This window comes from Ranitomeya imitator, chromosome 2 (genome assembly GCF_032444005.1).
Source record: "Ranitomeya imitator isolate aRanImi1 chromosome 2, aRanImi1.pri, whole genome shotgun sequence".
NCBI lineage: Eukaryota > Metazoa > Chordata > Amphibia > Anura > Dendrobatidae > Ranitomeya > Ranitomeya imitator.
The window spans coordinates 178,926,556-178,939,759 of NC_091283.1; the positions used below are offsets into that span (position 1 = coordinate 178,926,556).

At 42.3% G+C, this 13,204-nt stretch overlaps 1 protein-coding gene across 4 annotated transcripts in view; it reads left to right on the top strand.

Moving 5' to 3' along the window:
- Positions 1-13,204, top strand: part of GPSM1 (G protein signaling modulator 1) — a 314,757-nt gene that overhangs the window by 130,650 nt on the left and 170,903 nt on the right. For all 4 annotated transcript variants that reach the window (XM_069748154.1, XM_069748155.1, XM_069748156.1 and 1 more), the window contains one exon: positions 2,003-2,224. In XM_069748154.1, the coding sequence (XP_069604255.1) occupies positions 2,003-2,224 (222 nt within the window). The remainder of the gene's footprint in view (positions 1-2,002; positions 2,225-13,204) is intronic.

Consider the following 13,204-nt stretch of genomic DNA (forward strand, 5'->3'; position numbering starts at 1 on the left):
CTGCACCGTTCATTGTGCCCCATTGCTGTGCCATATACGGTGCTTTGCACCGTTCATTGTGCCCCATTGCTGTGCCATATACGGTGCTTTGCACCGTTCATTGTGCCCCATTGCTGTGCCATATACGGTGCTCTGCACCGTTCATTGTGCCCCATAGAAATCTCTGCCGCCGCTGCTGCAATAAAAAAAAAAACCCACATACTCCCCTCCCTTGATTGCAGCTCCCGGCGTCTCGTTCCGGCGCCTCCATCTTCCCGGCGTCTCTGCTCTGACTGATCAGGCAGAGGGCGCCGCGCACACTGTATGCGTCATCGCGCCCTCTGCCTGAACAGTCAGAGCGCAGACGCCGGGAAGATGGAGGCGCCGGCCGGGAAGATGGAGCGGCGCCCGGCGGCTGGAACGAGGACAGGTGAATATGCTATACTTACCTAGTCCTGGCGATCCTCGCGCTGTCCCTCTGCCTGGTCTTCGGTGCCGCAGCTCTTCCTGTCAGCGGTCACCGGCACCGCTGATTAGAGGAATGAATAGGCGGCTCCGCCCCTATGGGAGGTGGAGCCGCTTATTCATATCTCTAATGAGCGGTCCCACGTGACCGCTGAAGAGGGGAAGAAGCTGCAGCACAGAAGCCCGTGGGACGGCAGGGACAGCGCGAGGATCGCTGGGACTAGGTAAGTATACCTCAGCGCCCTCACCCGCCGACCCTGCCACCCACATTGACTCAAGTATAAGCCGAGAGGGGCACTTTCAGCCCAAAAATTTGGGCTGAAAATCTCGGCTTATACTCGAGTATATACGGTATATACTGAGGGGAAAATGAGAGGTGTGAGGTGAAAATGAAACGGTGTGAGTGCAAAATGAGAGGAGTGAGGGAAAATAGTGGAGTGATCAGAAAATGACAGATGTGAGGTCGAAATGACAAGTGTTAGGGGGGAATGAGAGGAGTGAGGGAGAAAATGAGAGATGTGAGGGGGAAAATGAGAGGCGTGATGGGAAAATAAGAGAAGTGAGGTGCTATAACTAACCACAGATATTTACTATGCCCAGGCAATGCCGGGCTCTTCAGCTAGTTGTATATATAATTAACAAAATCTTAAACAATAGGAAATTTTCTGATGATTGAACTCTTCCCTAGGAGAAGCCTTCTGTAATGTTTTCTATGCATTTCACACTGGCCGGTGCTATGTGTATGATTACTGTGTGCCTTCACAAAGCTGTTTTTTATTGTGTTTTTAGCATACCATTAAACATGTTTTATCAAAGCCAAATTTTAAATATAATGATTAAAAAAGAGGGACGTTCACGTCTGAAGTGAGTGCGAAGTTACATTGTCCTTTAAACTTTTTGGTTCACATTTCTTGGGCTAATTACCATAATAGATAATTGCTTACCAATCTTGGGAGGAAAGTGAGCACGTTCACGGTTCTCAGCTGAAAAGTTTTCCTTTGTAGCCACTCTGAATTTTGTGGTCACTCTTCCTCCGTATCTTGATGATGCAAAGTAAATATCTGTTTTTAGTGTTGCCAAAGCCTCTGCGACATTTCAGTTGCATCCAAGGAGATTTGACAAGTTTGCTTATTGATAGCGTAAACTTAGACTCGACCGTCGGGAGTAAATTGGTATGATTAATCTTATTCAATTAAAGCAATTCATTAAAATATCTGGATTTAATTTACCGACATTAACAATGTACGACTTGATCAATATCCAAAAGGGTCAATCTAGTGTAAGTGATCCGCTATGTCACAGTGTGAGAGGATTACAGTATCAACAACTGATTCTGCGGCGACAAAGGATATGAGCTTTCTCTATAGACCCTTCAATCTGCAAATCAGCGGTGCCACATTGGACCGCCAGTGTGTATGGCATGTCCTAGCAGGGGAATGTGATAATGTTGTGTTACTTTTTCAAACTTTTTCATACATTAAAATAATAAGCAAAAATGGTATTGAACTTTGTAAGAAAATTTTGATACACTTAGCAGTATTCCTCTTGTGTGTTGCAGGATGGAGGCCTCCTGTCTGGAGCTAGCACTTGAAGGAGAACGGCTCTGCAAAGCCGGGGATTTCAAGGCTGGTACTGCCTTCTTTGAAGCCGCTGTCCAAGTCGGAACCGAGGACCTGAAGACACTTAGTGCCATCTACAGTCAGCTGGGAAATGCATATTTCTATCTGAAGGAATACTCAAAGGCTCTGGAATATCACAAACATGACCTTACACTTGCCAGGTGAGAATAGTTTTTAGTGATATATATACAGTGGCTTGTCAAAGTATTAACACCCTTGGCTTATTACCTATTTTGTTACAATACAATCTGTGTTTAAATATTTTTCTAATCTGATTTATGTGTGATGCATCAGCCTTAAATAGTCTAATTTAGTGAAGTAAGAAAATATAGGCATACATTAAATTTATGGGATGGAATAACTAAAAATTGTCTGTGCATATGTATTCACCCATTTTGCGATGAAGCCACTAAAAATTTCTGGTGCAAGCTATTTCCTTCATAATTCACATTCTTGGTGACAGATCGTCCACCTGTGTGCAATCTAATTGTCATATGTCTCTCAGTAAGTATACACCTTTTCTGAAAGGCCACAGAAGCTGCAACTCCATTATCAAGAGGCACCACTAACCAATCAACACCTTTATGGAAGAGCGGGTAGAAAAAAGCCTTTACTTATGCACAAAAATTGTAACTCTGGTTTTGCGTTTGCCAAAATACATGTGGGAGACTCCCCAAATGTATGGAGAAAGGTGATATGGTCAGATGACACCGAAATTGAACTTTTTGGCCTCCAAGGTTAATGCTATGTCTGGCATCAAACCAACACAGCTCATCAGTCCAAGAACACCATCCCCACAGTGAAACATGATGGTGGCAGCATTATGCTGTGGGGTTGTTTTTCAGCAGCAGCGACATTGAAAATGGTCAAGAGTCAAGGGGAATGTGTTATGGTGCAAAATACAGGGATATTCTTGAGCAAAACCTGTTTCTATCTGCCAGTTATTTGAGATTTGGATGGAGGTTCACCTTCCAACAAGACAATGACCCAAAGCATACTGCTAAAGCAGCACTCGAGTGGTTTAAGGGGAAACGTGTAAATGTTTTGGAGTGGCCTAATCAAAGCCCAGACCATAATCTAATTGAGAATCTGTTGTGAGACTTGAAGATTGCTATTTACTAGAGGAAACCATCTAACTTGAATGTGCTGGAACAGTTTTGCAGCATGGGTAAAAAATCCCAGTGGCAAGATGTGGAAAGCTTACTTATCCAAAGTGACTTGCAGCTGTAATTGCCTCAAAAGGAGGCTTTACAAAGTACTGACTTTAGGGGGGTGAATAGTTATGCACACCGAAGTTTTCCATTATTTTGTCCTATTTGTTGTTTGGTTTTCTTTTTATTGTGAAACAAATATTCACAGTTGTAGGCATTTTCTTAACATGAACTGACCCAAGCCTCAAAAAAACCGTGTGTCCGTAAAGTCATGGTGCACTTTTGACCAGTCACAGGATCTATTTATAGTTTACATTTTGGAGGAAACTTCAGTGTGTTCTGTGGCTCGCTAAATTCGAATCCGTGACCAAAGTGCTACGTGAATATCGGCACGTTTATAACGAAGCGCCACTACATAGGAATAACATTACTTGGTAGGATAAGCAGTTGAAGGAAACCGGCAGTTCAGTGGAGAAACCCTGTTCTAGTAGGCCATCAGTCAGTAGAGGCTATACAGGATAGCTACCTAAGGAGCCCTAAAAATCTGTGAGTGCGTGTGCTCGACAGTTACACCTAAGCAAGACTGCAGTTCATAAGGTGTTAAAGAAATGTCTGTGTTTTACGGGGTACAAATTTCGTCTGTTGCACGCTATCAAACCGGCGGATAGACCCAAATGATGCGCGTTTACTACAGATATGCTTCACGAGATCGACAATGATGCACGATTTTTGCAGAAGATTGTGTTTAGCGATTAGGTGACCTTCCACAACTGTGGACATGTTCCTCTCCATAACGTCCGAATATGGGCTGCTGAACATCCTCATGCCTACATTGAGTACGAACGTAACACCCCCAAGGCCGGGATCACACATGCGAGAAACACGTCCGTGTCTCGCATGTGAAATCCAAGCTCTGGCGTCGGCACTCCAGAGCGGAGCGTGCGGCTCCATGTGTTGCTATGCGGCTGCACGCTCCGCTCCGAAGTGCCGGCATCAGAGCTTGGATTTCACATGCGAGACACGGACGTGTTTCTCGCATGTGTGATCCCGGCCTAAAGGGTCATTCCATATCAAGTGATTTAAATAGGAATATTTTTTTTACCTGACATCTTTAGATTTTTTTTATTTTTTTGTTTTTATGAAGTACAACTTTCGTTAATTACAAATTAAAAGTTTTGAATTTTTTTCTTCATCAGTTAATTTTTTACAGATTTCTAAATTTGCAATAAAGTGCGGATTTTGGCCTGGTATGGCTTTACATTTTTTATCACATCTCGGGCTAGAATTAAGATAAAGAGTTGGGAGAGGCATCATTTTTCTCAGAACGGTATCGGCTTTCATTTGATATGTCACAAGACTATGTTTCTCTATATTTTGTCTTGGAGAAATCAAATTCAAAATTTTGATGCGCAATTATGAAAAAAACTTATATTTTAAAATTGTGAAAACATGCATGTGTGTTACTAGTGTTCTTGATTATATTTGTACAGGGACTCAACTTGGGACCGATCAAATTTTTTTTTTTTTTTTTTAGGCCTCGAATAATCTGATTTTGTTTGTGCGAGTTTCTTCCTTTTTTCTTTTCAAATTACAACTTATTGCATTCAACATTTATATGCAACAATAAACACAAAAAACAAATACTGAAGTGCCAGAATACATCTTAATCATAATCATAACACAACTTGCTCAATGCATTCAGGTTGAAAATGCTGAGCAAGCCAAAAGAAAAAAGGTGATCATATCCTCAAGTGTGATTTTCTAAATACGGTCTCATCCTAATTATATGTTAAAAACAAGATTAAAAGAACCAATATTTTTACCACCCATTTATACATGGAACAATGTTTTTTCTATTATATCACTAAACATGTCATTTATGAAGTGTTTAAGAAGAATAGTACAGTAGTTAAATCCTCTTTTTATAAAATATGAACTAATCAAACAATTAATAGTAGGTTTTTACACTGGCCTGTTATCATCAATGTGTCCCTTCTAGTGGGTGAAATGTCATCTTGTCCATAAGCGCTTACTAGCAATGGCCGTTTCCTTCTGTGTCCAGTATGTGCAGCCGGTCATGGTGCTCGGCTCCACCTGAGTTATATCTGATTTTTGTAACTTTTACAATGTCTGGTTTTCTTGGATACACAAAGGACGGAGCTGGACCAGAAGGTGCAAAAAAGTCAATTCTACGTCTTCATTTTCACAATCTTTGGAAAGTACAGTAGCTGCCACCAGCGCCGATCATATTCACAGGTCACATCACCAGTTCTGTCATCCATGGCCGATCCTCGTGCCGCCTTCTACCACGTCATGGTCGTCACTGTCTTTATTTTCCACTACATGAGATGACAGTCCGGTATTGCCAAGTCCCTGTGATGGGATCTGCTTCCTGTAACCGATGTTTTCACAAACTCTCCTCCTCCTCGTAGTCCTGGTTCGTACAATACATGAACTGGACGTTAACAGTATTTTTCTCCCTACATTTGAGGAGTTGCATGGATGTTAAGATCTGGTGTGAATATGGCCTCTAGAGGCTGGAGCTGCCGGCCGGTCATCTGCTCTGCAGTCACTGTCTACCCCTGGTCATTCTCAGCCCTAACAAAGCTTCTTCTCCGTCCTCTCCTGCTTCTAATACTCTGTAACATAATAAAATAATACAGTAATATCTAAAAATCATGCATTATTTGGTAAATATAGACCCCACACTGTTAGACCACAGGCAGAACAGATCTGAATTGGAGCGTTTCGAACTGACACTGTAATATTTTTATTTTTTAAAATATGATCCCATCACGATCCCAGCTTGTATTTTGGTGCAGATTAGGCTAGGAGCATAGCAGGCACATGTGCAGTTTTTGAATTTTTTAAATTAAATGTTTTTTTCGGAAATGCATTTTAAAGTTTTGCGTTTGCTTTCGCATGGGTAAAATATTATTAAAGATAAAGCCTGTACAGTTCTGAGTAGAATGGTGTTTATTTGGTTTCTCTATCTTTTTTCTAGCCTGAGTTATGAGGAGAAATGTGAAGGAAGGCAACACCGAAATTCGCACTTTTTCCAAACTTTGAAAATCAATTTAAAAAAAATAAAAATATCTAGAATTTTTTTTAATTCACATTTTGCATTCTCTGATACACTATTACCAAATAACAAAATCTCAAAAGAATAAAAAATATAGAGGTAAAAATCATTGGTTCCCTTGACATGGAATGACCCTAAAGTGATAGTGTGGTGTGGCCTGATGCATGATAAGGTGATATTATTATTATTTATTATTATAGCGCCATTTATTCCATGGCGCTTTACATGTGAGGAGGGTTATGCATAATAAAAACAGGTACAATAATCTTAAACAATACAAGTCACAACTGGTACAGGAGGAGAGAGGACCCTGCCCGCGAGGGCTCACAATCTACAATGGATGGGTGAGGGTAGAGCTAGTCGATAGGCCCATTTTTTTTCGTGGAGCGGTCTGTGATGGCAAACAGGTATGTTGACATGTTGGAATTGTATGCAGTGCCACAATGTCCAGAAGGTGTCATCTTTCAACAGGACGCCGCTCCTCCACACTATGCCAGCACCGTATCAATGACATTAATCACTTAAAACAGAGAATCACAGACGTTATTCACTCTGTTACACCAGACGCACTTACCCATATCTAATGTTAAAAAAATAAAAAATCATTATATACTCGCCTTCTGGCGCCTTTCCTGCTCCTCGCGACGATCCGGGCCATGCATTGCGGTCTCGCGAGATGATGACGTAGCTGTCTTGCGAGACCGCTAAGTCATCATCTCGCGAGACCGCAATGCATTCTTGGAACCGGAGCATCGCTAAACGCATCGCCTGGATCCACGGGCCACCGGAAGGTGAGTATATAACTATTTTTTATTTTAATTCTTTTTTTTATAACAGTGATATGGTGCCCACATTGCTATATACTATGTGGGCTGTGCTATATACTACGTAGCTGTGCAATATATATTACGTGGCTGGGCAATATACTACGTGGCTGTGTTATATACTGCGTGAGCTGTGCTATATACTACATGGGCTGTGTTATATACTACGTGGCTGTGTTATATACTACGTGGCTGTGTTATATACTACGTGGCTGTGTTATATACTACGTGGCTGTGTTATATACTACGTGGCTGTGTTATATACTACGTGGCTGTGTTATATACTACGTAGCTGTGAAATATACATGGCTGGGCAATATACTACGTGTCTGTGCTATATACTATGTGGGCTGTGTTATACACTGCGTGTATTATATATATATATATATATATATATATATATATATATACATACAGTGGGGCAAAAAAGTATTTAGTCAGTCAGCAATAGTGCAAGTTCCACCACTTAAAAAGATGAGAGGCGTCTGTAATTTACATCATAGGTAGACCTCAACTATGGGAGACAAACTGAGAAAAAAAAATCCAGAAAATCACATTGTCTGTTTTTTTAACATTTTATTTGCATATTATGGTGGAAAATAAGTATTTGGTCAGAAACAAAATTTAATCTCAATACTTTGTAATATATCCTTTGTTGGCAATGACAGAGGTCAAACGTTTTCTGTAAGTCTTCACAAGGTTGCCACACACTGTTGTTGGTATGTTGGCCCATTCCTCCATGCAGATCTCCTCTAGAGCAGTGATATTTTTGGCTTTTCGCTTGGCAACACGGACTTTCAACTCCCTCCAAAGGTTTTCTATAGGGTTGAGATCTGGAGACTGGCTAGGCCACTCCAGGACCTTGAAATGCTTCTTACGAAGCCACTCCTTCGTTGCCCTGGCGGTGTGCTTTGGATCATTGTCATGTTGAAAGACCCAGCCACGTTTCATCTTCAATGCCCTTGCTGATGGAAGGAGGTTTGCACTCAAAATCTCACGATACATGGCCCCATTCATTCTTTCATGTACCCGGATCAGTCGTCCTGGCTCCTTTGCAGAGAAACAGCCCCAAAGCATGATGTTTCCACCACCATGCTTTACAGTAGGTATGGTGTTTGATGGATGCAACTCAGTATTCTTTTTCCTCCAAACACGACAAGTTGTGTTTCTACCAAACAGTTCCAGTTTGGTTTCATCAGACCATAGGACATTCTCCCAAAACTCCTCTGGATCATCCAAATGCTCTCTAGCAAACTTCAGACGGGCCCGGACATGTACTGGCTTAAGCAGTGGGACACGTCTGGCACTGCAGGATCTGAGTCCATGGTGGCGTAGTGGCTTATCTTAGTTATCCCTCCACTGCTAACAATGTGATGAAAAACCACACACAAGGCTATTGACCTCTTAGTTTACAGCAGGGGCTTATTCTAGGTATCCCACTGCTTTTCTATATACCACGAACTGCAGGGATTTATGTATATCCCGCTTACAGTTCCACTTAACACTTGCAGCTCTCTGGCGCCCCCTTAGTCTCAGGTCAGATTAGGTACTGCACCCTGGGTAATTAGTCGCCAGAAAGGCTGCCTGCTATGTACTGGCTATTGGGCACGCTGCAGCGACGCGATAACTGCTCCCACTCAGGCAGGAACAATAATTATTAAAGCCGCAGCCGCTACCACATAACCCAAAAGTCTGCACACTATCGGTTTCACTGCCACCAGCTTCGATTAAACGGGTCCGAAGCTAACCCAACACAACAGTAACAGTAGCGTATTTCACTTCAGAAGACTGGGTAAGTGTAGAGCATGGAGAACTGAACTAACATATAATAGTATGTCCCCTTAAAAATAATTAGGCCGTGCTTTATCAAAAATAGTTTATAAAGATGTTACAAATGAGACAATTGCAAATATGTACATGGGTAATTATAACATAAAGGGAATAAATGAGAAAAGATAACACTCACATATTAAAAGCATTGCAGGCATCCAGGCTAGTGCAGTTTCCATACATCCCAGTCCATGGGATGTACTCAGCTCTTCCAGGACAATAGGACAAAGCCGTCCAGAAGGAGAAATCAGCAAAAAGTTACAGAAGAAGAAGTAAGCAGGCTCCTTGCATCTTCTCGCCCGACCACTTGCACCAGTGACCCCATTCCGTCACACTTCCTCCAGTCCCTTTCCCCGGCTGTCACCTCTCACCTAACTAAAATATTCAACCTTTCCCTCACTTCCGGTATTTTTCCCTCCTCATTTAAGCATGCCATCATACATCCATTACTTAAAAAACCATCCCTCGACCAAAACTGTGCCGCTAATTATAGACCTGTCTCTAATCTTCCCTTCATCTCTAAACTCCTCGAACGCCTGGTCCACTCCCGTCTTACCCGCTATCTCTCAGATAACTCTCTTCTCGACCCTCTTCAATCTGGTTTCCGCTCTTTACACTCTACTGAAACTGCCCTCACTAAAGTCTCTAATGACCTACTAACAGCTAAATCTAATGGTCACTACTCCATGCTAATTCTCTTGGATCTCTCTGCAGCATTTGATACTGTGGATCATCAGCTCCTCCTCACTATGCTCCGCTCCATCGGCCTCAAGGACACCGTTCTCTCCTGGTTCTCCTCCTATCTCTCTGACCGATCCTTCACTGTATGTTTCGCTGGTTCCTCCTCCTCTCACCTTCCCCTTACTGTTGGGGTTCCTCAAGGATCAGTCCTAGGCCCCCTCCTCTTCTCTTTGTATACTGCCCCTATTGGACAAACAATCAGTAGATTTGGCTTCCAGTACCATCTCTATGCTGACGACACCCAACTATACACTTCTTCTCCTGATCTCACGCCTGCCTTATTAGAAAACACCAGTGATTGTCTTACCGCTGTCTCTAGCATCATGTCCTCCCTCTATCTGAAACTAAACCTGTCAAAAACTGAACTCCTCGTGTTTTCTCCCTCTACTAACCTACCTTTGCCTGACATTGCCATCTCCGTTTGCGGTTCCACCATTACTCCAAAGCAACATGCCCGCTGCCTTGGGGTCATCCTTGATTCTGACCTTTCATTCACCCCCCACATCCGATCACTGGCTCGCTCTTCTTACCTGCATCTCAAAAACATTTCTAGAATTCGCCCTTTTCTTACTTTCGACTCTGCAAAAACTCTTACTGTTTCACTTATTCATTCTCGTCTGGACTATTGTAACTCTCTACTAATCGGCCTCCCTCTTACCAAACTCTCCCCGCTCCAATCTGTCCTGAATGCTGCTGCCAGGATCATATTCCTCACCAACCGTTACACCGATGCCTCTACCTTGTGCCAGTCATTACACTGGTTACCCATCCACTCAAGAATCCAGTACAAAACTACTACCCTCATCCACAAAGCACTCCATGGCTCAGCACCACCCTACATCTCCTCTCTGGTCTCAGTCTACCACCCTACCCGTGCCCTCCGCTCCGCTGATGACCTCAGGTTAGCATCCTCAATAATCAGAACCTCCCACTCCCGTCTCCAAGACTTTACACGTGCTGCGCCGATTCTTTGGAATGCACTACCTAGGATAATACGATTAATCCCCAATCCCCACAGTTTTAAGCGTGCCCTAAAAACTCATTTGTTCAGACTGGCCTACCGCCTCAATGCATTAACCTAACGATCCCTGTGTGGCCTATATTAAAAAAAAAAAAAAAAATTAATTAACTGGTTCATGCAGCTTTACATGAACACCCAAGCCTTACACTATGGCTGGTCCGAATAACTATAGCAATTGTTACCATCCACCTCTCGTGTCTCCCCTTTTCCTCATAGTTTGTAAGCTTGCGAGCAGGGCCCTCACTCCTCTTGGTATCTGTTTTGAACTGTATTTCTGTTATGCTGTAATGTCTATTGTATGTACAAGTCCCCTCTATAATTTGTAAAGCGCTGCGGAATATGTTGGCGCTATATAAATAAAAATTATTATTATTATTATATTATTATTACTTATGGTAGGCCTTGTTACATTGGTCCCAGCTCTCTGCAGTTCATTCACTATGTCCCCCCGCGTGGTTCTGGGATTTTTGCTCACCGTTCTTGTGATCATTCTGACCCCACGGGGTGGGATTTTGCGTGGAGCCCCAGATCGAGGGAGATTATCAGTGGTCTTGTATGTCTTCCATTTTCTAATTATTGCTCCCACTGTTGATTTCTTCACTCCAAGCTGGTTGGCTATTGCAGATTCAGTCTTCCCAGCCTGATTCAGGGTTACAATTTTGTTTCTGGTGTCCTTTGACAGCTCTTTGGTCTTCACCATAGTGGAGTTTGGAGTCAGACTGTTTGAGGGTGTGCACAGGTGTCTTTTTATACTGATAACAAGTTTAAACAGGTGCCATTACTACAGGTAATGAGTGGAGGAAAGAGGAGACTCTTAAAGAAGACGTTACAGGTCTGTGAGAGCCAGAAATCTTGATTGTTTGTTTCTGACCAAATACTTATTTTCCACCATAATATGCAAAAAAAATGATAAAAAAACAGACAATGTGATTTTCTGGATTTTTTTTTCTCAGTTTGTCTCCCATAGTTGAGGTCTACCTATGATGTAAATTACAGATGCCTCTCATCTTTTTAAGTGGTGGAACTTGCACTATTGCTGACTGACTAAATACTTTTTTGCCCCACTGTATATATGTATATATATATATATATATATATATATATATATATATATATATATATATATATATATATATATATATATATATATATATATATATATATATATATATATATATACATATATATATATATACACACACATATTATACAGTTGTGTGAAAAGTTGTTAGCCCCTCCCGATTTCCTGTTCTTTTGCATGTTTGTCACATTTAGGCTACTTTCACACTAGCGTCGTACTCGGCCCGTCGCAGTGCGTCAGGCCGACGTACCGACGCTAGCAGTGAATGCGCCGCACAACGGGGGCAGCGGATGCATTTTTCCAGCGCATCCGCTGCCCCATTGTGAGGTGCGGGGAGATGGGGGCGGAGTTCCGGTCGCGCATGCGCGGTTGGAAATGGCGGACCGTCGGCAGCAAAAAACGTTACATGTAACTTTTTTTGCTGCTGGCGGTCCGCCACAACACGGCACAACCGTCGCAATGCGTCGCTAATGTTAATCTATGGGGAAAAAACGCAGCCTGCAGACAACTGCGTTTTTTCCCCTAAATGACGCATTGCCATGTATTGAAAACGACGCTAGTGTGAAAGTAGCCTTAAATGTTTCAGATCCCCAATCAACTCTAAATATAAGACACAGATAACACAAGTAAACACTGTGCCTGACAGAGTGACGTAGACCAAAAGTATCTCAAAAGCTAGACATCATGCTGCTATCCAAAGAAATTCTGGAACAGAGGAGAAACAAAGTAATTGAAATCTATCACACAGGAAAAGGTTATAAAGCCATTTCTAAAGCTTTGGGACTCCAGTGAAACACAATGAGAGCCATTATACACAAATGGCGAAATCATGGAAAAGTTGTGAACCTTCCCAGGAGTGGCTGGCCGACCAAAATTACCCCAAGAGCGCAGCGACCGTTCATCCAAGAAGTCACAAAAGACCCCACAACAACATCCAAAGAACTGCAGGTCTAACTTGCCTCAGTTAAGGTCAGTGTTCATGACTCCACCATAAGAAAGAGACTAGGATAAAATGGCCTGCATGGCAGAGTTCAAAGATGAAAAACACTGCTGAGCAATAATGAAGGCTCCTCTGTTTTGCCAGAAGACATCTTGATGATCCCCAAGACTTTTGGGAGAATACTCTGTGGACTGACAAGACAAAGTTTAATTTTTTGGAAGTTGTATGTACATTACATCTGGTTTAGAAGTAACACAGCATTTCAGAAAAGGAACATCATACCAACTGTAAAATATGGTGGTGGTAGTGTGATAGTCTGTGGCTATTTTTCTGCTTCAGGACCTGGAAATCTTGCAGCGGTAAATGGAACCATGAATTCTGCTGTCTACCAAAACATCCTGAAGGAGAATGTCCGGCCATCTGTTCGTCACCTCAAGCTGAAGCACACTTGGGTTATGCAGTAGAATAATG